The 26644-nt window shown below is 40.3% G+C and overlaps 1 gene segment (V, D, J or C); it reads left to right on the top strand.

Annotated features, from left to right (window-relative positions):
* Positions 1 to 26159, top strand: part of LOC128632982 (Ig kappa chain V-VI region XRPC 24-like) — a 50374-nt gene extending 24215 nt beyond the window's left edge. Inside the window, 1 exon segment of the V gene segment in view lies at positions 26123 to 26159. Coding sequence covers positions 26123 to 26159 — 37 coding nt within the window.
* The last annotated feature ends 485 nt before the right edge of the window (positions 26160 to 26644 follow it).

The raw sequence follows: 26644 nt of genomic DNA, 5'->3' as shown, positions 1-26644 counted from the left end.
TCAGTCTGGAAACCTTAATGATTTGGAGAAGATCTGCAAAGAGGAGTGGGACAAAATCCCTCCTGAGATGTGTGCAAACCTGGTGGCCAACTACAAGAAACGTCTGACCTCTGTGATTGCCAACAAGGGTTTTTAAACCAAGTACTAAGTCATGTTTTGCAGAGGGGGTCAAATACTTATTTCCCTCATTAAAATGCAAATCAATTTATAACATTTTTGACGTGCGTTTTTCTGGATTTTTTTGTTGTTATTCTGTCTCTCACTGTTCAAATAAATCTACCATTAAAATTATAGACTGATAATTTCTTTGTCAGTGAGTAAACGTACAAAATCAGCAGGGGATCAAATACTTTTTTCCCTCACTGTAGCTAAAGTTAAGTTTGTATGTTTGCAAAGCTTCATAAAAAATTAAAATTAAAATCTGGGGGGGAAAAAAACATAAAAAAGCAACAGAAATCCTGTTACATACTTATAGTTGATATCTAATGATTGTTGTGGAATTCTATTAAGTCCTTAAAATATATAACTAAATAATACAAATTCAATGCTTTTCTGTCCTGTGTGTGTTTCAATAAAACACACTGATCAAATAATATTGTTTGTCATTGAATTAATTGATTTATAAATTAGACAACTTGTATAGAGATAAATTAAAGATAAATTAATGATATGTAAATAAGTTAACTAATGATTTGTATACATATACTTACATCATGATTTTATTTGGGGGGCACATCATTATCAATTCATGCTGACTATACATAGATGAACATAGATGTATTAGCTAATAATTCATTATCATAAGACTAACTAACAAAGGTATCATGCATCCTCACTTTACTTCATTGGGCAGAAGAAGAAGAAGAAGAAGAAGAAGAAGAAGAAGAAGAAGAATTATTAAGAGTTGTATTTAAACATAGCACTTATAATAATAACAACACTTCTGAAAAGAGAGTACAGGATCATCATTAAGAAAAACAGGTGGTTATCATACACTATGTAAATGTTGAAAAATAACCATGAATTTACATGACAGCCTATAATTTTGGCTAACCTATAATGTAACCAAATAGTACCTTCATAGTGCAAACTATTGTAATTATAAATAATACTGATATTAGCATTAATAATGATATTAACTAACAGAACAAATAACAGATAATTAATACTTTACAAGTACAATTAATAATGGCTGTGTACACATGACTCAGTTGTGTGTTAAGGTAGACACTTCTTTATTTCATGATGCATTAAGTATTAGCTCATGTATTAATTGATCATCATGTAAGCATTAGTTCACTCATTAATATATGCTTATTTGTGAATCCTTATTGTAAAGTGTTACCTCTTACATCAACACAAATATGTTATTGTCTTCAGGAGTGTCTGCGCATCTGCTAGGATTTTGAAACCACCAAACTGTCTCAAACCGCCTAGAACTCCCTTATAAATAGGCGCCGATGTCCAGCACTCCTTAGCTTAACCTTATGTACTGCATGTGAGAGACTAGTGCTTCAGAGAGCTCTCATTCTCCTACCCGTATCTTTGCTCCTGTAATAAACTTCTTCATCCGAGAGGACGAGTCTACTGGTGTTTGTCTAAATTTCCACGACACGATTTAAAATTATTTGTTAATATAAGTAACAAATAACTCTATGACGGTCTTATGACAACCAGCAGTCATAAGATCAGGTAAATTATATTTTGATCAGTTCTATTAAGCAGAATAATATGATTAAAACCAAACTATGAGTAAAAATTAAAAGAAAGGACAAAGAGTCAGTCCAGGCAGCACAGTAGACAGTGGTGACCTGAAAGCGAAGAGTATGTGCTACTTATCAAAAGATTGGGAGTTTAAATCCCTGCACTGCCAAGGTGCTACTATTAGGCATTTAACCTTCATCTGCTCAGTTTAACTGCATTACTTTGTATTAAATTAATTGTTAAAGTAAATATAAAACCCACACTTCAAGTGAATACCACTGCAAACTTCTTTCAATCCAGCACATATGACATACTGTACATGCACCACTTCCATTTAAAGCCAAACGGCATGGTACTCTTGATATTGTCATGACCAGCAGTTATTTTTCCCTCCCTACATACATCAGGAAATGTTTATTTTATTCAAAAACATTAAAAAAAAAAACAAATCAAAAACAAAAAGTATTTTTATCTGCTACACATAATTATTCATCATGCTTTGCACTTCTACATGTTATCTGGTGTGGCCAAGCCGATAATGCTTCAGTAAGAGTCGTCAGTCTGCCTGCAACAGTGGTGACACTGTCATGTGATGCTGTGAGGTGGAGCAAAACTCTTTTGTACAATTCATTTTACAACGATTAAACTATTATAATATTATTAGTATATATATATATATATATATATATATATATATATATATATATATATATATATATATATATGTGTGTGTGTGTGTGTGTGTGTGTATATACACACACACACACACACAGTTGTGCCCAAAAGTTTGCATACCACTTGCAGAATCTGCTAAATCTTAATACTGTTAACAAAATAAAAGGGATGATAAAAATCCCATGTTATTTGTTTTTTTATTTAGTACTGTCCTGAATAAGTTATTTCACATAACAGATGTTTGTTTGAGGGTAACAAATTGGCCATTTCTAATTACTGGGGGGGCGTGCCCTCCACAATGTCTATGGTGGTCACAGCCCTGCTGCAACCTTCACTCAATCCAGCACACTGGATGGAAATTTTCTTGTCCTATTTAATAAACATGCCACTAACAGGGGCATTTCTAGAGTTTGATCACTACTGGGGCACAGACCCCGTAAGAATTTTACAAAAGTACTTAAACAATTCTAGGGGGGTCCTGGGACATGCCGGGAAGATTTTTTTTTTTTTTTTTTGCAAAAACAGCACCAAAGCATTAAATTCAACAAACATTGACATAAGTGTGTGCTGCAGATAATTTCCTTTGTCCAATTTTGCATTTTAGTTTATTGTAAAAAAATTATAATAATAATGTTTACTGCTATAGGTATATAGCATTCAAAAGGAACTCAACGTCGCTTAAGCCTCACGCTTTGGGAAGCGCCCTTGAGCGTGACTGCTATCTGAAGCTTGTGTACATCACGTCTCAGCGAACCAGTGACTACAACTCCCAGAATGCAATGCAAACTACAAACATGGCCGACAAGGACTACACTTCCCATACACGCACACGCTTGCATTCTCCCTAGTTCTGATCACAGACACCTGCACCCAATCACACACACACAGTATTTAGGTAACGATTAGAGCAGTATTAGCTCGCAAAGTAAATGCTCAGCAGCCTTGTCTCTGTCATTGACCAAGCCTTAGTTTTCGTGTTCGTTAGCCTCGTTTTGGATTTTGTTCTTTGTTACTGACTACGATTCTCTGCCCAAGCCTAGCATTGCCATTTCGTCTGATCGTCCGACCATAGCCTGTGTTGTGACTACACTTCCTGCCTGATCCTCACAATTCTGAGTCATTCTTACCTGCGCTTGCTTCTGTCTCAGGTACCATAATGTAACAGTGTAACATCATGCCTATTTATAGGCCTTCCCTGATAAGGTGACATGGCAATTAAGCACATCGAGCGATATAAAAATCGTACCTGTGAACTGCGCCTTATTATCTTCAGTGAGACTGCATGTCGGTCATTTGTGTAATGTCATAAAAAGACTCTTCATTTCTTCTGCACTTTATTTATTTGTTATATTCTAGTTCGATGGAATGTGAAATAAAACCCACAAATAAAAATACAAAGTCAGATTACATCAAGCTGACTTTTTAAATGTTACTTAGTTGGTAAATTGTGATTTAATCATTGTATAATAATAATTTAAATGATTACATGATTTAAACTATATTATTGTGACTATTAGCTTTTATTAGCAGTTCATCCTTCTAATGTGTGTTTACTTAAAATATACAGTATTTAGGCCAGGTTCCCTAACTGAGGGTGAATGTTAAGCCAGGATGCTGAAGTAAGAATCAAGAATCTTTCAGCGACATTGGTGACACTGTGATGTGATGCTATGGGGTGGAGCTTCATGAATCTTTTTGATGTTAACATATCAGACTACAGAAAGAATATTTTCATTTGCTGAGACCATTCATCATGTTCACTGTTATATTCATGTGTCTGTGGCTTTCACTGGGTAAGTTTTCATTTTTATTTGCAAAAATACTAAGTTGTGAATTAGGGATGAGTTAGTCTGTGTTTATGATCGTATGAGTATGATTTATTCAACACTTTATTATTCTTTATTCTTTAAAAAAACAATTTATTCTCTTCTCTATGACAGGTGACTCCATGGCAGATCCAATAGAGCCACTTCTTAGTCACAACGTTGTAGATGAAGGTGATAATATTACTCTTTCCTGCAGCTACAAAGGCTTCAGTGGAAGCATATATAATGTGCAATGGTACAGGCAATATCCAAAATCTAAACTCGACTTCCTTTTTCATATTACTCCAAGTGGAGATCTAAGTCTCAACATCCCACCACGAATGTCTGCTAACATTAATGGAGATAAACAAGTGGATCTGCTCATTTTCTCCCCTGCTGTATCAGACTCTGCACTATACTACTGTGCTCTGGCGCCCACAGTGACAGGAAATCCAACTGTGCTGTACAAAAACTTTGACACAGTTTTGCTATATTGAAAGCAGTTTTGCCAATAATTTTGAGAAATGTACATGCTATTTTTGAGGACGTCAGGAGCCAGGGTTCTGGACATAGGCAAGTACAGGTTTTCAAATATAGTTATTCATGTAGTAGCTAATGATACATGCCTTCAGCAGTCAGAGGTTACTAAGAGTAACGTTGTAGAGGTGTGTAAATTAGTGAAGACAATGTCCAGTGCAGTAGTATGCTCTGGACCCATCCCAGTGTGGCATGGCCATGTAGTTTACAGCAGGTTATGGTCGCTGATCTGCTGGATGTCCAGGTAGTGCTCCAAAAATAATGTGGCTTTATAGATAATTGGAGTCGTTTTGATGGCAAGGCTGGCCTGTTAGGGCGAGATAGTATCCATCCCACTCGAGAAGGTGCTGCTCTCATAATCTCAGAACAGGCCTAGTTAATTGTTGATAATCCAGAGACAAGACCAGGTAGCAGACAAGCAGGCTAAACCAACCATCTGCTAGCTGCACTGAGATTCCACAATATCAAGACTGTGTCTGATCTCCAAGCTAAACAAAAAATACAAATACTCAGAAAGTTTGCTTTAATAAGCTAATTAACATAAAATTAGATCATACTGAATGCACAGCCAGCACCTTTGATCTGAAGCTAGGACTGTTAAACATTAGATCTCTTATGTCTAAAGCACTTATTGTTAATGAAACCATTACTGATCAGGAGTTTAATATAATGTGTTTAACAGAAATATGGATTAAACCAAATGAGTACATAGCACCAAATGAAGCCAGTCCTCTTGGATACAGTTATATACATCAGCCCTGTCTAACTCGAAGAGGAGGAGACGTCACACTCATTTATAATGATAATCTAGGTGTCACACAAAAAACCTAGCCATAACTTCAACTCCTTTGAAATTCTTCATACTAACATATGTAGCCACAAAAAAAAAAAAAAAAAAAAAAAAAAAAAAATCAATTCTGCCAATTATTATCTACAGGGCCATATTCTGAATTCCTTGGTGAATTTGCAGAACTTGGTTGTTTCTAGACAAAGCATTAATTGTTGGCGATTTTAATATTTATTTTGAGAACCCAGAAGACCCTCTGAGAACAGCGGTTGTGTCTATTGTAAATTCAGTAGGGGTCAATCAGAATGTAATAGGACCCACTCATAATTGTGGTCCCACTCTTGACCACTCGATACTAACATACATATATGCCATGCTACCATGTCAAACGTATATTCACGTCAGCTACTGCACAGAGGTTAATCATTAAGCTCCCAGAGATATCATGTATGATTGAATCACCGTCTGATCCCAAAGAACTTGATCAGGTGACTGAATGCTTAGAGTCAATGTTAGGCTACATGCTAGATAAGGTAGCTCCACATAAAAGAAAAATATTTAGAGAGAAAAAACTAGCATCTTAATATGACGATCACACATGCACCTTAAAACAGACCACACAGCAATTAGAACGTAAATGCGTCAAAACAAATTGGGAGTATTTAAAACAGCATGGAAGGACAGCCTCCTGAACTATAGAAAATCTCTTAGTGCTGCAAGACCAGTCTATCTCTCCACCCTAATTGAAGATAACAAAAATAATCCTAGATTCTTATTCAATACTGTAACAAAATTAACTAGGAATAAAACCAACACAAAAACTTGCACACAATCATTATATAGCAGCGATGATTTTATGAATTTTTTCATTTCCAACAATGAAAATATTAGACAAATAATTCAGACTATTAATTTAAAACCACACAGTCGTATAACTAACCCTGTAAATAATAATATAGCAATATTAGATCAATTATTAGAATGTTTTACTCCCCTTAGATAGACCAAACTAATTTTCATTTCTTCATCAAAATCATCAACTTGTATACTTACCTGCATGTTTCTTTAAACGGATTGTTCCACAAGTAATCATACCCCTTCTAAAAAATAATCAGTTCTTCCCTCAGCACTGGCTATGTACCTACATCATTTAAACTAGCAGTTATCAAACCCATGATTTAAAAGAACCCTGTCCTCAATCCCTGTCAATTGTCCAGCTATAGGCCAATATCTAATCTCACCTTTATCTCCAAGATCTTAGAAAAGGTTGTAGCACAGCAGCAATGCTCGTACTTACATAGGAGTATTGTTCATGAAATGTATCAATCAGGATTTAGGCCTCATCATAGCACAGAGACAGTGCTGGATAAAGTGCTAAATGTCCTACTACTGGCCTCTGATCAGGCTTGTGTCTCCTTGCTTGTGTTGCTTGACTTAGTGCAACCTTTGATACAATTGATCATACTATTCTCCTTGACTGATTGCCATCAGTTCATAGATGTATGCATACGTAGAGGCAAATCATCCAAGGAATGGCTCAAAAGAAGAAATTGAGGGTTATGGAATTATCTAGTCAAAGCCCAGATTTGAATCCCATTGAAATGTTGTGGGGGGGATTTAAAATGGGCAGTACACGCAAGAAAACCCTCAAATATCTTGCAACTGAAAGAATATTGCATGGATGAGTGATCAAAAATTCCAGCAAGCCATTGTCAGAGACTAGTGGACAATTATGCAAAATGCCTACAAGAAGTTTTTTTTTTCTTTTTTTTCTGCTAAATAATAATAATAATAATAATAATAATAATAATAATAATAATAATAATAAACAACTTTATTTTATAAAGCACCTTTAAAAGCAGCTTCTCAAAATACTGTACATAAATTCACAGTCCACAGAAAAATAAAGCATAAAAGTTAATAAGAACAACAACAACAACATTAATAATAAAAGTAACTATAAAACAATCATAAAAAGACATCATCAGTCGAATGCACGTTTAAAAAAGTGTGTCTTGAGAAGAGCTTTAAAAATGCCAAGAGTCTGGGCTTCCCTGAGTTCAGGAGGAAGAGAGTTCCAAAGTGAAGGAGCATAGACAGAAAAAGCCCTGTCACCTATAGATTTTTAGGAGGGTTAGTGGAACAGTTAACAGATTACACTGTGAGGAGCACAGTCTGCGATTTGGGGTGTAAGGGATTAATAAGTATTGCAGGGCCAATCCATGTAATGCCTTGTATGTCAACGTCATGTTCTTAAAATCGACACGGAACCTGACCGGGAGCCAGTGTAAGGACTTCAAAACAGGAGTAATATGGTCACATTTCCTGGTTCCTGTCAGGATCCGGGAGGCAGAGTTCTGAACATATTGCAATTTGATAACTGTGGCTTTAGAAACTCCGGCTAAATCAGAGTTACAGTAATCCAGCCGAGTGACAACAAGTGAATTAATCAGCTTTTCAGCGACACATAACTTTAGCATTGGGCGTAGTCTGGCTATATTTCTGATGTGAAAAAAGGATGCCTTCACAGTGCTCTGAACAAAAAAATCAAATATGAGTCTGGTGTCGAAAAGAACACCAAGGTTCCTCATTTTACTTTGGGTCTTTAGAACAGAGCCATCAACAAACAGAGACAGTGGAGCCGTTTTGCGAATTTGATGACGGGAACCTATAAGCATAACCTCAGTTTTCCCGCTGTTCAGGCACAGAAAGTTATTGTTCATCCATGTTTTTATCTCAGAAATACAATCAGAAAGATAACAAGCATAAATGTTTTCACCAGATTTAGAGTGACTGTAGATTTGGGTATCGTCAGCATAAAAGTGATAATGAGGCCAAGCGATCGCAGCAGATGCCCAAGTGGAGATAGATAAATATTGAAGAGTAGAGGGCCTAGAACTGAACCCTGAGGAAAACCAGTGAGCACCAAGCAAGTGTCAGACCTGAAGCCACACATAGAAATAAACTTGGAACGGTCAGTAAAATAGGATTTAAAGAAGTTTAAAACTGTCCCGGACACAAGAAAAACACTTTCAATGCAGGTAAGTAAAAGACCATGATCCACAGTATCGAAAGCAGCTCTAAGATCAAGAATGATGAGAATGGAAGTAGCTGCAGAATCAGAGGCCATCAACAAGTCATTGGTAACTTTGACCAACGCCGTTTCAGTGGGGTGAAATTTACGAAAACCTGACTGAAGGGGTTCAAAGAGGTTATTGGTTGTAAGATGATTGTAAGAAACATTTTCTTTCTTTGGTACAGGTGTAACAGCAGTAGTCTTTAGTACTGCTGGAACGACCCCAGTCTCCAATGATTCATTTATAATGCTGAGAATAGTAGGGCACCAAACAGCGAAGCACGATTTAAATAGTTTTGTGGGAATTGGATCCAGCAAGCAAGTGGTTGATTTCATGCTGGATTCCTCCCTTGTGAGAGCCTCAGAATTAAGCAGTGAGAAATGAGTGAAAGCAACACCAGTGAACCCAGATGAACAAAGGAGTGAAGTGGCGCATTCAGGCTTAACAGAAATTTCGTTGTGAACATTGACAATCTTAGAATTGAAAAGCTGTAGAAAAGAATCACAGAGCTGCTGAGAAACAGGCAAAGTGATAACAGCATTAACTTGAAGCAATCTGTTTATGGTTTAGAACAAGTGTCTGGGATTATTTTGATTATTTACAATAGCCTGAGAGAAGTAAGAGGATCTTTCGGTCTCCTTTAGTGCACGATAAAGCCCCCAAAAGATCCTTCCACTCTTGATAGTAGACATTCAGTCCAGTAAGGCGCCATTTGCGCTCCATTTTCCGACAAGCAGCCTTTCTAGAGTGCAGACTGTCATTATACCAGGGAGCAGAGTGGGCGAATGTGAACTTTCATGACCTTAGAGGAGCAAAGGTGTCAAGATTAGCAGCAAGAGTGGAATTTAGCTGCAGAACTTTCTCCTCCAGTGATGAGGGATGAAGATGCTTAGGATAGAAACCACAGAATTGGAGAAAGCTGTCTGATCGATATACTTTCACTTCCGGAAGGTTACTGTTCGGATGGCAGGCTCACTTGAATGATACAGTTCGAGGTTAAAAAAGACAGCTGAATGATCAGACAGTCCAATGTCAATAGATGAAAACTGCGATACAAATGAGTCATGAGCAATCACAAGATCCAGCGTATGACCATTGTTATGAGTCGGGTCAGTTACAAACTGTGTGAAGTTAAAACAATCAATTAATGACAGCCGCAACAGAGTCCACATAAAATCTCCCACAATTAGAATTCTGACAAACTTCATACTCACTATAGACAGGAAGTCCGCAAACTCTGACATAAAAGCTGCATGTGCCTTAGCTTTAGGTGGTTTATAGACTTATATTTAGGTGCTTTAGGTAGGTTTATAGACTGTAGCGATGATGGTAGATATAGGAGCGGAAATACTCAAGACCAGGCATTCAAATGATGAAAACTGGGGAACAGACACAGAGCCTGTGTTGAACTTCAGGTTGTAAACCACAATAATGGCCTCGGGAGATCTAATACTCCAAAACCTGCTGGAGTGATCTGGTTAAACAGGAGCCCATCATTTTCTTTATGCCAGGTTTCAGTTAAGAACAAGAAGTCCAGCTTTTTATCTGTAAGAAAATCCGTTAAAAGCAGCGCCTTGTTATTCATGGACCGCGCATTGAACAATACGGTATAAGTCTGGCTCTGAAGCGGAGACGACAGTGGTTTAATCTCCACGCAGGGAACTGATATTAAATTACTGTGATCAACACTAGTATGGAGCAGTTTGTTGGTCTTACGTCGACAGCAAGACTGTGCCTCAAACACCGATGGATATATCGCTTAGGACGTAGCAATCCAGCAACTCTTTGGCTAGGCAATAAGTGTTCAGTTTTAAATTCAAAAGTTGGTGTGAAGTGTACCATAGGGCCATGGTCATTGAGTGCATACTCGCAAGGCCAGAGCGATTGAAACTCCGTAGCGCACTGCGAGCACAAAGTCGTACAGTACTCACATGCAGCCGAACCAAGGCGTTGATTCAGAGTTACACACTGCAGGTTATTCCAGGTGGAGCACAGAAATAAAAACTACAGTCCAAAATATATAAAATGGCACCACCACATCGCAATCGTAATGGCACTAAAGACAATGTAACTTAAAAAACTCACAGTTATTTAAATAAATAAATAAATATGGCTTAAAATAGCAAATGCAAATGAAAACAAACCAAATGGTAACAGGAGCGTCAGCAAAACACGCCAGCGTACCCTGTCACCGGATCCGGGAAACAAAACACATATAAAGGAGGCAATACTAGCTTCTGAATCCAAGGGTTTACTTGCTTTTTCCACTATATACTAATTATATACATATATAAATCCAACAATTTCCATGTGGTGTAATTATTTTTTCACATGATTGTATTATTGTATGATTGTTATGAGACGGCTCATTCATTCATTCATTCAGTCAGTCATTCTTCAGTAACCATTTTATCTTGATCAGGGACCCAGAGTCATTACTGGAATCTCTGGGAGGAATGTGGATATTGGGAAAACATGCAAAACTTCACACAGTAAAATTAACTAAAAATCTAACTAGAGACCTGGAGCTGTGAGGAGGCAATGCTGTCTGCTGTCTCTGCCTCACAGCTTAACTGTCCTTGGAATATGAAAACTACGCAATACAGTGTTGGTTGATTTTTTTTTTAAACTGATCAAATATGATCACTTTTAAGAGTAGCTACACTGCAGAGGAAGGAGCACAAACCTTACCCCTCCTACTCTCACTACATTCAGAGGAATCATAGAGAGCATCATGTGCAGTTGTACCACTGCCTGCTAATCAGGCCTGGAGTCCTGTGTGAGTGGGAGATTTTGACTTGCAAGTGAGTATAAAGCTCATGGGACAAAGACAACATTACCTCACAAATAGGAGGTGCACACCATTAGGTTTTTTGCGTGTGTCTGAGTGTGGTATTTTTGTCTATTCAGTGGTCAGTGACCCAACATGAAAACTGCTTTACTCGTCTCCAAAATTCTTCTTATATTCTTTTATTTATAGAGCCTTCGTGCTATACTGCAGCTCACAAAGACCACATGATGTGAACAGTGTCATGGCAAACAATCTTTCCAGCCTAACAAAAAAACTTAAGAGACAAATGTTTGTAGATGTCAAAAAGTAATTAAACTTTACTGAAACAATAAAGTAAGACAGTCTGCAGAAAGTCTGAATTATACACACACAAACATGTCTTTATATACTTTTCTGAAGCAGTAAAATTATCCCTAGGCGGGGCATTAACCTCTTCTTTCTAGAAACAAACCAATCTCCACTGCCTTAATTAATTGTTCATATCTACATGATACCTTACATTTGTGGCACATGCATTGTCAGCTGGATTTTCTTAAATGTTTTATAAGGACAGGGTTTTTACTTTGTCCCATAATTCCCACATGTTACACTTCCTCCTGGAAGTCTTATCTGTTATTTTGACACTGGTATTGAAGGTGAAAAGACTTTTATTGGAAACACAGTTCTGTTGAATGTCTAATTGCCAATTTACTGCCATAGAGTAAAGCTGCTTTAGACAAAACACAAGGTTCTTCTAACTCAATCTACACAGGACATACAGAGATACAGAGAAACGTTGGGGTTACTCATGTAACTCTGTTCCCTGAGAAGGGAACGAGGCATTGCATTTAGCATAACAGTATGGGAATGCCTTGCGCGCGTGACCAGTATCTGAAGCTTGTGTAAAATCATGCCTCTACTTATAGGCCTGCCATGATCAGTTGACGTGGCAATTAAGCGTGTCACATGATATATATATATATATATATATATATATATATATATATATATATATATATATATATATATATATATATATATATGGCACCTGTGAACCATGCTGCCAACCTCTATGATCTGAAGCGAAGACGCAATTCACAGGCCTGCCCTGGTATGACAGTCCTATGCAATGTCTCGTTCCTTTCGCAGGGAACAGAGTTACATGCGTAACCCCGACGTTCTCTTTCAAAGGGAACTTCAACGTTGCATTTAGCATAAAAGTATGCGAACGGGAATACCGAGGGTACGCCTGTTCAAACAGACCCAAGCCCGAGGGTCACTGCAAGACACTCAAGCCCGGGGTGGAATGAATATCCAGGCTGTAATAACGAATGACTGTGTGTGGCATAGACCACCATGCAGCCGCACACACATCCTGCAAGGATACCCCTTTGGACAAAGCCTTCGAGGAGGCGACCGCCCTAGTGGAATGAACTCTTATGCCCAGAGGCGTGGCAAGATCGTGTGTAATAAGCCCTAGAGATTGCTTCCACTGTCCAAGTAGAGATGCGCTGCTTTGACACAGCATCACTTTTCCTGTCGCTGCCAAAGCAGACCAGTAGCTGCTCCGACTTACGCCACTGGCTGGAGTGGTGGACGTAAGTACAGAGAGCCCTTACTGGACACAGCAGGTGCATCCTCTCTTGTTCCGGTGTGAGGAACAGAGGAGGGCAGAAAGCCTGCAACACCACAGGGTGGGCAGCCGATGTAGGCACTTTAGGAATATAATCCGGCCTTGGATACAAGAAGGCCTTGGCTAATCCAGGGGTAAAGTCAAGGCAGGAAGTGGCAACAGAGAGAGCTTGTAGACCTCCCACTCGCTTGAGAGATGTCAAGTCCAGCAGAAGAGCTACCTTCAGAGTCAGAAGCTTCTCAGAGGCTGACTCTAAGGGCTTAAATGACAGACCTGACAGACCTTCCAAGTCCACAGCAAGGTCCCAGGAAGGTATACATGGCCTGCAGATGGGCCTCAGCTGTCTGACACCACGCATGAACCTCGAAGTTAGAGAATGTTGCATCAACAGGGGCATGGCTGGCCGAAACGGCGGCCATGTAACCCTGATTGTAGAAGGAGCCACCCTGCTGAGAAACTTTCTTGTAAGAACTCCAGGACTGTAGCTATTGCGCGGTTCACTTGGTCTACAGTGGATCCCTGCGGACGGGAATCTCCCAAGGAGTGCCATCTTGCAGAGATATTATCTCTCAGAACCATGTTCGAACTGGCCAAAAAGGTGCTACTAGCAGACTGTCTTGGCGAACTCTCGCTAGAGCTTGTTGGAGCAGAGCGATGGGAGGAGCAACATACAGATGTGACCTCGGCCACATGTATGGACTCAACCCCAAAGTCTCCCAAAATCCAGCTTTATCTTGCTCAGACTCTGACACTACGCATGTTGGGGATAGAAATGCCCTCATCGTAGTAGAAACCTATAATACCTAGAAAAGTTGTCCACTACACCGGGGAAAGCATACTTTTCTGAGATTCAACCTGAGCCCCAAGCTCTTCATGTGGGCAAGAACAACATCTCGATGTTGAACTTCCAGCTCTCTGGATTGTGCTAGAATTAACCAATCGTCCAAGTAGCTTGGTACACAGATGCCCTGGAGTCCCGTTAGAGCCAGAGTGACATCCATGCACTTTGTGAAGGTGCGAGGGGATAATTCTAGCGATCTTACTATGTGGAAATATGCACCTTTTAGATCTATCGCCACAAATCAGTTCTCGAACCGAATCTGTGGCACGATGAGTTTGAGCGTCAGCCTCAAACTCAAAACTGGAGGAGGACCTCTTGGTTGGGGAGACAGCATCAGCGATTGGCTCTATGCAAAGAGGCAAGTCCCCAGGACCGGATGGTTACCCAACCGATTTCTATAAAAGGTTTTCAAGGCAACTCTCCCCTTTGTTATTGTCAGTTTTCAAGGAGTCGTTCTCCTTGAAAGCCCTGCTAACTACTATGCGTGAAACAGTTATCTCCTTACTCCTTAAGAAAGACAAGAGTCCTCTTGAGTGCAGCTCTTACTGTCCAATTTCTTTACTAAATACCGATGTTAAAATCCTTGCTAAAACTCTGGCACGTTGATTGGAGGGAGTTCTTCCATCCATTATATCACCGGACCAAACAGGTTTTATTAGGAATCCATACTCTTTTTTTCAACATCAGACATCTTTTCAATATCCTTTAAAGCCACTCTCCACCTGGCACCCCAGAAGTAGCGCTTTCACTTGACGCTGAAAAGGCATTTGACCGGGTGGAGTGGGGTTATATTTTCAGCGTGCTGGAGAGGTTTGGATTTGGTCCCAGGTTCATATCATGGGTCAAACTTCTATATATGTCTCCGAGGACTGCTGTTCGTACTAATAATATTTTGTCCACCTACTTCAAGCTCCAGCGGGGTACAAGACAGGGATGTCCTCTGTCACCACTGCTATTTGCCATTGTAATGGAGCCACTTGCTGTGGCGCTAAGACAGAATACTGACATTAGGGGGATCCGGCGTGCAGGGATAGAGCATAAAGTTTCTTTGTACATGGATGACATGCTATTGTTCATTTCACAGCCCCTTGAGAGTCTCCCTGAACTAATGACCCTACTCGAGGTTTTTGGCAGGATATCGGGCTATAAGGTCAATATTCAAAAAAGTGAACTGATGCCTGTTGGGGAGGGAGCACTCCAGGAACCCCTAGACTCAATCCCTTTCAAAATTAGTCTAAAGAAATTCAAGTATCTATCTCCAGATGTGGGTTACACATAGTTATAAAGATCTATAAAGATCTATAAATCGGTAATTATCAGCCCCTGTTATCTAATCTGAGGCAGGATATTGAGCGGTGGGACCCCCTGCCTCTCTCCCTGGGGGGAAGAATCAATAATATAAAGATGAATGTTTTGCCTAAATTTTTGTTTTCCACTGTTTCCCAATGTTTCTTACAAAATTCTTCTTTTCAAAACTGAACAATCATATATCAGCCTTTATCTGGAACAAAAAGCCACCACGGATCAAAAGGCATATATTGCAGAGACCTCGAGCGAAGGGAAGGATGGCACTCCCAAATTTCATATACTACAACTGGCAGCTAATATAAGATCACTGTTGTACTGGATGGGGGAGAGTGCGGCATCCCCTGGATGGACAATTATGGAAGGGGCATCCATTGCGTCCACCTTCCCAGCGGCCCTACTGTGTGCTAAATTACCAATCACACAACCTCTGTCTAGCTTCACCTCTAATCCCGTTGTTGTACACTCAATCAAAATTTGGAATCAGTTTAGAAGATCTTTCTCTCTTGGGGACTTGTCACTCACGGGGCCAATTGGAAATAATCTTCTGTTTATCCCTTCTTTGTTGGATAAGACTTTCGTTACTTGGTCTAGAAAGGGGGCTGTCTTACTGTCTGATCTCTATGTTGATGGTGTTTTTGTCTCATTCGAGCAGCTAATGCAGAAATATGACATTCCCAGATCGCATTTTTATAAATATTTGCAGCTTAGAAGCTTTGTGGCCTTAAATTCAGACACCTTCCCATTGTGCCCTTCCAATTCGCTATTGGATGCAATTTTTAAATCTAAATTGGCCAGGAAGCAGACAATAAGGGTTATCTATGACCTACTCAGCATGCATGATTTGTCATCCCTAGATCTCCTTAAGAATAAATGGGAGACAGACTTAGGCAAATCAATTTCTGATACTGCTCGGTGCAAAGTAATCCAGGGGATTTTCTCATCCTCCATATGTCTCAGACATGCGGTTGTCCAATTTAAAATTGTTTACCATCTGCATTGGTCCAAATCTAGACTTTCGAAGATAGAATCAGACATAGATCCCAAATGTGATTGATGCAGACAGGCTCCAGCCACTCTGTTGCATATGTTCTGGACATGTCCACATTCTGGCAATCTATATTTGAGACCTTTATTGAGAAATTGGGAAGAGTAGTACAGCCGTCCCCTCTTATTGCGCTGTTTGGGGTGACCCTGGAGAATACTGCTTTTAGATGGTGTGAGATCAGCATGATGTCCTTCTGCACTCTCCTGGCCAGGAGCTTAATATTGTTTAGATGGAAGGATCCTGCTACACTGGTGTATAGTCATTGGGTCAGGGAAGTCATGTGTCATCATCCGTTGGAAAAGATTAGGTAAACTATCAAGAGAGCGACTGGGAAATTTGATAGGATCTGGCAGCCTTTTCTGTTCTTTGTGAGAGCCATGGATGCTGACAGTATTGTTATGTGATCATCATCAATAATTTTGTTTCTTTTGCTCTCTTCTTTTCTATGGTGGTCTGGCTTTATAATATGTAATATGTATGCTCTATGTCTGGAACTGGGTGGGGGGTGGGGAGTTTTGTGGGCTAAAATTCTGATCACAACACAGTTACTATTATAAGTTATTTACAAAATCAAGTATACTTACAACCAATTGCAGAGTAAAGTTCCACACGGAACCAGAGAGTGAGGAAAAGCAAGGTCCAAGTTTTATTGTTCCACCACACGAGATCCCCACAGTTTGAGACGTTCCAAAATGTGATCTGACACCCGGAGCTGAAGCTCCCTTATTTATACAGTTTTCTAAACCCAAACATCAATATGTTTAGAAATAGCTTTCACAGAATACCATTACGTACACAAAAATTTCGAGAGACTTTGTTCCCACGGAGTCTGCTGATCTCATAGACGGTTATCGTGAGGCCTTCGTCGTTCCAGGGACACTTATCTAGTAGGTGTAGCCGAGCTCCAATACCCATATAATATAATTGGCCCGTCACATTTCATCCTTAAAAAATAACCTGTGTCAGTGTCAGTCCTGACTGGTCTACCGTGAGCAGAGGATTCTCCAAACCTTCCCACACATTATAAGTTTCTTTCATATTTGTTCTACATTTTCTGTTTATAATGCTATCAAATAGTTTACCCCCTTTACTTTACTCTATAACTTATAATATCCTTATAATCCTCATAATATTCTGCATTCCTTATGTGTGTGTGTGTGGCTGCATAGGCCTCTGTGTGTCAGTGTGTCTGCATTTCTCTGTGTGTGTGTGTGTCTGCACCTCTGTCTGTACTCCCCAGTTCCTAGGTTTCGTTGTGAATAATAAATTAATCTTAAAGTTAATCTTAATCTTTAAATCTGAGTCCAACTCATCAATATCACCGCCTAATACATTTCATTCTCTTCTATGTGTCCTAGGTGTCCGTCACTTTTCCTTATCTACTTTACTGGAGGGGCTGGATTTGGATCTGAACACTTATCAGCTTGCACATCTCACTGCTGACTTCACTATGCTGGAGATGCGGGTTTCCCCCCCCCTCTCAGATATAGAATCCAGTGAATTCCCAATAAAGTTACTTACTACTTATCCTTGGTCTCCCTCGTGTTTATTTCTTGTGTTTTCATGTACAAAAGTTTGTTCGGTTGGTGTTGCATGTTCAATTTGAAAAATGCTAATAAAGAAACCTTGATCAAAAAAAAAAAAAAAGATCCCAATCACATGTTCAAACCAGGGACCATGGAGCTGTGAGGCAATAACACTACAGTATGTGCTCATGTGCCACCATGATGTCATTATTTTATTCAGTTAATTAAAATTCTTTGGATCCATTAGGAATATCAGAAGAAACAGGAGAAGAGTTGCCCTGACTATGGAGGAGTTGTTATTCCTACGTCTGTCTATTGGGGGAGGTGGATATCTTAAGATACAAAATAGACAGTGTCACAGAGGCAGCACTGGCATATATATATATATATATATATATATATATATATATATATATATATATATATATATATATATATATATATATATATATATATATATTCACACACACACACACACATATATATATATATATATATATATATATATATATATATATATATATATATATATATATATATATATATTGTGTGTGTGTGTGTGCGTGCGTGTGTGTGTGTGTGTGTATGTGATGTGAGGGATCTAAACTCAAGGCAAAGCAATCATGTTACTAATTTATTTACATTTATTCACTTAGCAGACACTTTTATCCAAAGCAACTTACAAATGTTACTCTTCTGTGTATTCATACTTATTGTTGATCTTTGCTGCAGGGTCAGACTCTGTAATATACATCTGTGCCATGGAGCACACAGTAACAGGAAACCAGGGTCAAAATTTTTCATATGACATTTATATTTTCACATGAAATAAGGAGTGCAAATACATAGTTATTGTACTCCCTTTTTTGTTGGTAGTCTTCATTGCTATTTTTTTTTATTCAAGTGAATGCCTATCAATTACTTTTACTCAATTAGCAATGTCTTTTATTATCAACTGTGCTTTAAGATTACCAGAAAAATCTAACCAGAAATAGTTTTCTCTTGCAACAGAAAGAGGTCCTTTATAAGAGTTCCTATTAAAAACATACTTACAAAATTACTTTACTAATTCTGAAAAAAAAAAAAAAATCTAGGCTAAGAGTAACAAAAAGCAGGGGTGAAGTTTGAAGTTTAATTTTTAAATAGTGATTTGATTGCATAAAAAGTATTTAAATAATTACATCATTTGAACTATATTATTGTGATTATTAGCTTTTAGATATAAGCATTTGAATTACTGTTTGTTTTTTTGCTTAAAATATATTTAGGTCAGGTTCCCTAACTGAGGCACTGAACATAAAGCCAGGCTGTTTCAGTAAGAATCAACAATCTGTCAACAGCGTTGGGGACACTGTCATGTGATGCTGTGGGGTGGAGCTTCATCAACCTTTATGTTGTTAATATATTAGAGTACAGAAAGAATATAAAGAAATTCATTCAGCTGAGACCATTCATCATGTTCACTGTTATATTAATGTGTCTGTGGCTTTCGTTAGGTGAGTTAACATTGACTTTTTTGTTATTTCAGACATTAGTGATTAAGTAGTCTGTGTGGTGTTAAGGAAAAAAACATTATATAGGTCTAAAATGCTGTTCTGGCTTGATTATGTAAACGTTAAAAACATTATGTTCTCTTCTCTATGACAGGTGACTCCATGGCAGATTCAATAAAGGCACTTTTCCCTCACATGGTTGTAGATGAAGGTGATGATGTTACTCTGTCCTGCAGATACCAAACAAGTGATACAGCAAGCACCCTGCAATGGTACAGGCAATATCCAAAATCTAAACCTGAGTTCCTTCTTTATATATTACAAAGTGGAGTTCAAAGTCCCAATATACCACCACAAATGTCTGCTAAAGTTCATGGAGATAAAGTGCATCTGATCATCTCCTCTGCTGCTGTATCAGACTCTGCACTATACTACTGTGCTCTGAAGCCCACAGTGACAGGAAATCCAACCACACTGTACAAAAACCTTGACACAGTTTGATATATGGAAAGCAGTTCTGTCAGTGCCTTAGAGCAGTGGTTCTCAAAGCAGGGGGTGAGATTGGAGAGATCGGAAGGGGCGACACAAATTGTTTTAAAGAAAAAAACACAGACAGGGCATCATTAGTGTATTTTATTGCTTTTCAAATAGAATATGCATAAATGGGAAAAAAAACCCGCAGCCCCTCTCCCTCTATTTTCTTTATGCGGGGGAGAGGCGGAGCTTAGCTTGCCTTTTATTGTCAATGCAGACCAGTGTTGCCAACTTAGTGAATTTTCAGACCCCTTCAGCAACTTTTTTTATGAAAAGAAAAAAAAGCACCTGGCAACAAATCTATCGACTTTTTGGACAAACCTTAGCGACTTTCCAAATGTCACCAGTACTGTCCTACAAGCTCGACGTCTTGCTTTCCCACTGCACTCACACCTCTCTCTGCTTCTGCTCTGTTCACTGAGTGGCTGAAAGCCTTCTCGGAAGCCGAAGCGAGATGGGTTTCAGATCCTTGTGGATCTAGGCCGGCCGCTGCCGAGGAAAAATGAAATAATAACCCATCCATCTTCTACCGCTTACTCCTTCTTCAGGGTCGTCGGGGGAAACTGGAGCCTATCTCAGGGAACATTGGGCACAAGGCGGGGTACACCCTGGGCAGGGTGCCAGTCCATCGCAGGGCACAATCATATACACACTCACACACCCATTCATACACTATGGACAATTTAGACACGCCAATCAGCCTACCATGCATGTCTTTGGACTGGGGGAGGAAACCAGAGTACCCGGAGGAAACTCCCACAGCACGGGGAGAAAATGCAAACTCCACACACACATGGCCCCGGTGGGAATTGAACCCCGGAGGCGTGAGGCGAACGTGCTAACCACTAAGCCACCATGCACCAGAAATTATAACCCACACACATGTGCTAAAAACTGAGAGCAGCATAATAAAGAGCTGCTTGAAGTGATTACTAAGGCTGGATGAGCTATTTTCTCCCCAGTGAAGGTAAATCCCTCACACTGCAGAAAACTCCCCTTTCTTCCAGAAGTGCATGACAAAATATCAGGCTTCATGGGAAAAACCATGCATAAGCCCTATTTATAACCCCACAATGCACAATGAGCCTATGCATTAGTCTTGCTTGTGGGTCACTACAGACATTGACAGTGTTGCAGACCTGCTGAGTGAGCTCAACATACAGCGGCATTCAGCCAGTTCCTTCCCTGTTGTGTCGAGTTCACCATCCACGAGTGGAGCCCGGGCAAGCACCAGTGTGAGGGAGACACAGAAGGTGAGTATGGCAGCCCGACAACCACCGCAGACAGCCAGAGGAACCAGGTGGCCAAAGTCGCGGCCTCCAGCATGATCTGAGAATGGTCATAAAGGCCAAGCAGACAAAGCCGAGCATTCCTGAGGGGTCGTGGAGGAACGTATCAGGGGACATGAGGTTGTTAGGGCAGTTAGCCTGCAGTGCTACTGTAGGGCCTCCCCTAGCCAAGGCTGTCCCAAGTTTTCATTGTTCTTTGGTCAGCGAGCTCTCACAGGGCAATGAAAATCTGATGCTTTCCCTCCAATAGAATGTGAAATAGTTAACATCACTAAAGACCGTCTGGCAGTTTGGAAACTACTTCCAAATGTGTCTCCATGGGTTCTGTCTACCGTAGAAAAGGGCTACCGGGTCCAGTTTAGAGCTCGACCCCCTGGTTCAGAGGTGTGCTCAGCACAGTAGTCAGCACAGACCAGAGCCTGACGTTAGTGCAGGAAGTAAGATCCCTTTTAGACAAAGGGGCAATAGAACATGTTCCCCGTTCCCTGTGGGAGGGAGGTTTTTACAGCCTGTCTTTTTTACAGACAGTATGAGGCCAATTTTAGATCTGTGTCATCTGAACTGTACTCTTTGGACATACAGGTTCAAGATGCTGATGCCCAAACTTATCGTTCCACAGATTTAGTATGAGGATTGGTTTGTGACGATAATTCTAAAAGGTGCATATTTCCACATACAAATATCGCCCAATCACAGGAAGTTCCTGGGGTTTACGTTGGAGGCGACCCATACCAAGATCAGGTTCTTCCCTTTGGGCTAGCTTTATCCCCTCGCACCTTCACAAAATGCATGGATGTCATTCTGGCTCCACTGTGACTCCAGGGCATCTGGATACTAATCTACCTGGAGGGTTAATTCTAGTATGATTCAGGCAACTGGCGGTTCAACATGTTGTTCTTGCCCACTTGAAGAGCTTGGGGCTCAGGTTGAACCTCAGAAAAGTATGCTTTCTCCAGTGCAGTGGACAACTTTTCTCGGGGTTATAAGGACTCTACTACAATGAGGGTGGTTCTATCTCCAATATGCGTAAGGTCAATCCTATCAACATTGAGCAAGATAAAGCTGGATCTTGGCATCCCCTCCAGTCTCTATTAGAGACTATTGGAGCATATGGGCAGCCAATGTCCAAGGACGAAACCTCTGAGAGTAATCAGTGTCATATGGTGACGCCTACGTGCTGTGAGAATTTGAGTGTCCCCCAGATTCTAGCCTTGGGTCACAGTCTAGGAGTGTCTCCTTAGAGCAGGACGGTAATGACAGACACCTCCCTCACAGGCTGGAGCATGGTTTTAGACAGCTGTCCAGCTCACGGTCTCTGGAGCAGCCCTCGTCTGGAGTAGCATAAAAATTGCCTGGAAATGTGGGCCATATTTCTAGCACTGAAATTCCTTCTCCCTCAATTGAGAGGTCAGCATATGTTTACAGACAACACAGCGGTGGTCTCATATATTGACCACCAGGGAGGATTATGTCTGTGCCCCCTGTTCAGGTAGGCGCAAGTAATTCTTCTCTCGGCAGGGGGAAAGTTTTGTCAGTGAGTGCAATGTACATTCTGGGCAACTGGAATATGGGGCAGACATGCTGTTGAGGCAGGGGCTGAGGCCCAGGAATTGGTGGCTCCATCCACAAGTGGTGGAGTCCATATGGCGGAGGTTTGGCCAAGCAGGACTGCATGTGTTTGCCTCTGAGGAGACAACACACAGCCCGCTGTGGTTCACCCTCACTCCTCCTGCACAATTAGGGCTGGACGCCATGGTGCACATGTGGCCGAGGTCACATCTATACGCTTTTCCCCCAATCGCTCTGCTCACACAAGTTCTAGTGAGAGTTTGCCAAGGGAGTCTATGTCTGCTGCTAGTAGCACCTTATTGGCCGGTTTGAAAATGGTTCTCAGAGTTAATATCCCTGCTAGATGGCACTCCTTGGGAGATTCCCATCTGCATAGATCCACTGTAGGCCCAGTGAACTGCACAATAGCTACAGTCCTGGAGTTCTTACAAAAAAGTTTCTCAGCGGGGTGGGCTCATTCTACATTCAGGGTTTACATGGCCAGCATTTTGGCCAGCCACGCCCCTGTTGATGGAGCCTCTGTGGGGCAACATCCTCTAACTTCAAGAGTTATGCGTTGTGTCAAGTGGCTAAGGCCCACCCGCAGGCTGCGCACACCTTCCTGGGACCTTCTGTGGTCCTGGAAGGTCTGTCAGGGGCCCCATTTGAGCCCTTAGAGTCAGCCTCCGAGAAGCTTCTGACTCTAAAGGTAGCTCTTCTGCTGGCCATGACATCTCTTAAGTGAGTAGTAGATCTACGAGCTCTCTCAGTTGCTCCTTCCTGCCTTGCCTTTACCATGGATTAGCCAAGGCCTTCCTGTATCCAAGGCCAGATTATATTCCTTAAGTGCCTACATCTGCTGCCCAGCCTGTGGTGTTGCAGGCTTTCTGCCTCCCTCTGTTCCTCACACTGTACCAAGAGAGAATGCACCTGCTGTATCCAGTAAGGGCTCTCTGTACTTACGTCCACCGCTCCAGCCAGTGGCGTAAGTTGGAGCAGCCGCTGGTCTGCTTGGCGACAAAAGTAGAGGTGATGTTGTGTCAAAGCAGCGCATCTCTAATTGGATAGTGGAAGCAATCTCTATTGCTTATGAGGTGCATTCTTACTAGGCCTCTGGGCATAAGGGCTCATTCCACTATGGAGGTCGCCTCTGTGAAGGCTTTGTCCAACAGGATATCCTTGTAGGATGTGTGTGCTGCTGCAGGGTGGTCTACGCCACACACATTCATTCGATATTACAACGTGGATATTCATTCCGCCCTGGGCTCAAGTGTCTTGCTTTGACCCACGGACTTGGGTCTTTTTGAACAGGCCGTACCTTCGGTATGACAGAGTGTACCATAGTGTTATGCTAAACATTACGTGGAGTTCTCTTTTAAAGGGACCGAGACATTGTGTAGCTTTGTCATACCGGGGTAGGCCTGTGAATTGCATCTTCGTTTCAGATAATAGAGGGTGATGGCGCGGTTCACAGGTGCCATATGTATATATATATATATATCATGCAGTGCGCTTAATTGCCACGTCAACTGATCATGACAGGCCTATAAATAGGCATGATTTTACACAAGCTTCCGTCGCCTGCGAGTGGCGCTCCATAGTGTTATGCTAAAAGCAACGTTTCGTTCCCTTCTCAGGGAACAGGCTTACAGAGGTTTCTTTTTAGTTTTTCCTTATTGTTCCTAAGATAGAAACACATGGGTTTTATGAAGACATCACAATTTACCTAGAGTTTTAAATTCAATTTAAATATATATATATATACATATATATATATATATATATATATATATATATATATATATATATATATATATATATATATATATATATATATTACAGGAAACTTGATTATGGTCAGAATAGTTTGTGTGTGTGTGTGTGTGTGTGTGTGTGTTATTTGACAACTCAACTTGAAGAAATCATAAATATATTTTACCAAAACAATATGGACAGGTGTATCAAAAAAAAATGGAATATTGTGGAAAAGTGAATTTTTTCCATAATTTAATTCACAAAGTGGAACTTTCATATATTCTAGATTCATTACACATAAATGAAATATTTCAAGCCTCTTTTGTTTTAATCTTGATGATTATGGCTTACATCTCATGGAAATCAAAAATATAATACCTCAAAATATTAGAATAAAGAATTTATAACACAGAAATGTTGACCTGAGAAGAGATCTAATCAGCTAATTAACTCAAAACTGTCACGTTGATTATGTACTGGAGGTCAGGACAGATGCAAGTGCAGATACAAGCTTTATTAGATGAGAGATAGGCAGACAAATCCAAACCGTCAAACACAGGCGTGGTCAAAACAGGAAAAGGGTCAGGCGATCGGAAAATGGGCATTAACGAGGCTAGATAGAATCAAAGAATGCTATGCTATAAAAAAGATCAAAACCATGAAACAAAACACAAGGAACAAAGTCTTGGCATGGTGATAACTCTCACGCAATACTTCGGCAAGTACATAGATACACTAGGGGTTAAAAAGCAAACGTAATCAGGAGTGAAACACAAAATAGCTTATGTTGACACATAAGGGGTGTCAATGACAAGACAGGGGTGGAGACAGGACATAAACCATAACAAAACACACGTATCAAAATTAAACAAAGTCAGTGTCACTGAAAAGCCCAGAAGTGTCCACTCGTGCTTCGGGTTTCAGAGTGTGCTGTGTGCTCCAGAACTTTGCACAAGGGGAAATCGTGACAAAAACACCTGCAAAGGTGTCCTCAGACTTTAATCTCTCAGTGTGGTTCAGTACACACAACCACAATCTTGGGGAAAATTAAAGTAAATTTTACATTTCATTTGGAAATCAAGGTTCCAGAGTCTGGAGGAAGAGTGGAGAGGCACAGAATCCAAGTTGCTTGAAGTCCAGTGTGAAGTTTCCACAGTCAGTGATGATTTGGGTTGCCATGTCATCTGCTGATGTTGGTCCACTGTGTTTTCTCAAGTCAAGAGTCAATGCAGCATCTACCAGAAGATTTTAGAGCAATTCATGCTTCCCTCTGCTGACAAGCTTTATGGAGATGTTGATTTCCCTTTCCAGCAGGACTTGGAACCTGCCCACAGTGCAAAACTACTATTAACTGGTTTGCTGACCATGGTATTACTGTGCTTATTTGTCGAGCGATCTCGCCTGACCTGAACCCCATAGAGAATCTACGAGAGACACAAGACCCAACAATACAGACGAGCTGAAGGCCGCTATCAAAGCATGCTGGGCTTCCAGAACACCTCAGCAGTGTCACAGGACACGCCGCACTGATGCAGTGATACGTGCAAAAGGATTAAAGCCCCAACAAAGTATTGAGTGCACAAATTAACATACCTTTCAGAAGGTCAATATTTCTGTATTATAAATTCTTTATTCTAATATAAGAGAAAAAGAGACAAGCATGGAGGTAAAATGGCAAATGGCAAAAAAAGCTGAGGCAGAGTACACACTTCAAGAATTAATCTCAGAATCACTGATCCTTTCATACTACACAACTTTAATCACTTGTGATCAGTTGTTTGGTGTTGTGTTGTAGGTATGAGCCCACTACACATCTGCCCGCTTGCAGATGATGCTCACACACTACACCATCTATCTCCTGGAGAGATCTCTGCTGAACTGCACCTGTTCCTCAAATCCCTCTTTTTCATGAAGATAACCCTGAGAGCTGTCTATCATTTAATGAAGACTGGGAAATCAGAAATAGATTTGGGTCCAAGTCTTAACTGTGTTTTCATTACATTGTGAATGTCAAGCTGTTGACCATGTTATTGCATTTGTGGTGAATGGAGGAGTTTATCATCAAAATTAGACTGTGGTTTAAAGCTGCTCCTAATCGATGGATTTGTGACCTTAAATTGCCTCTAGAGTGTGCAAATGGATGTGTGTGTGTGTGTGTGTGTGTGTGTGTGTGTGTGTGTGCGTGTGTGTGTGTGTGTGTGAGAGAGAGAGAGAGAGAGAGAGACAGAGAGAGATAAATTGTATATTTTTGCAAATACTATTTATTATATTACTATTATATTATCATATTATTATTATTAAACTATATATTAAAATA

The sequence above is a fragment of the Ictalurus punctatus genome, chromosome 7 (assembly GCF_001660625.3).
Source record: "Ictalurus punctatus breed USDA103 chromosome 7, Coco_2.0, whole genome shotgun sequence".
Classification (NCBI taxonomy): domain Eukaryota; kingdom Metazoa; phylum Chordata; class Actinopteri; order Siluriformes; family Ictaluridae; genus Ictalurus; species Ictalurus punctatus.
The sequence above is the reverse complement of the archived record's forward strand: the minus strand, read 5'-3'. Positions and strand labels throughout refer to the sequence as shown.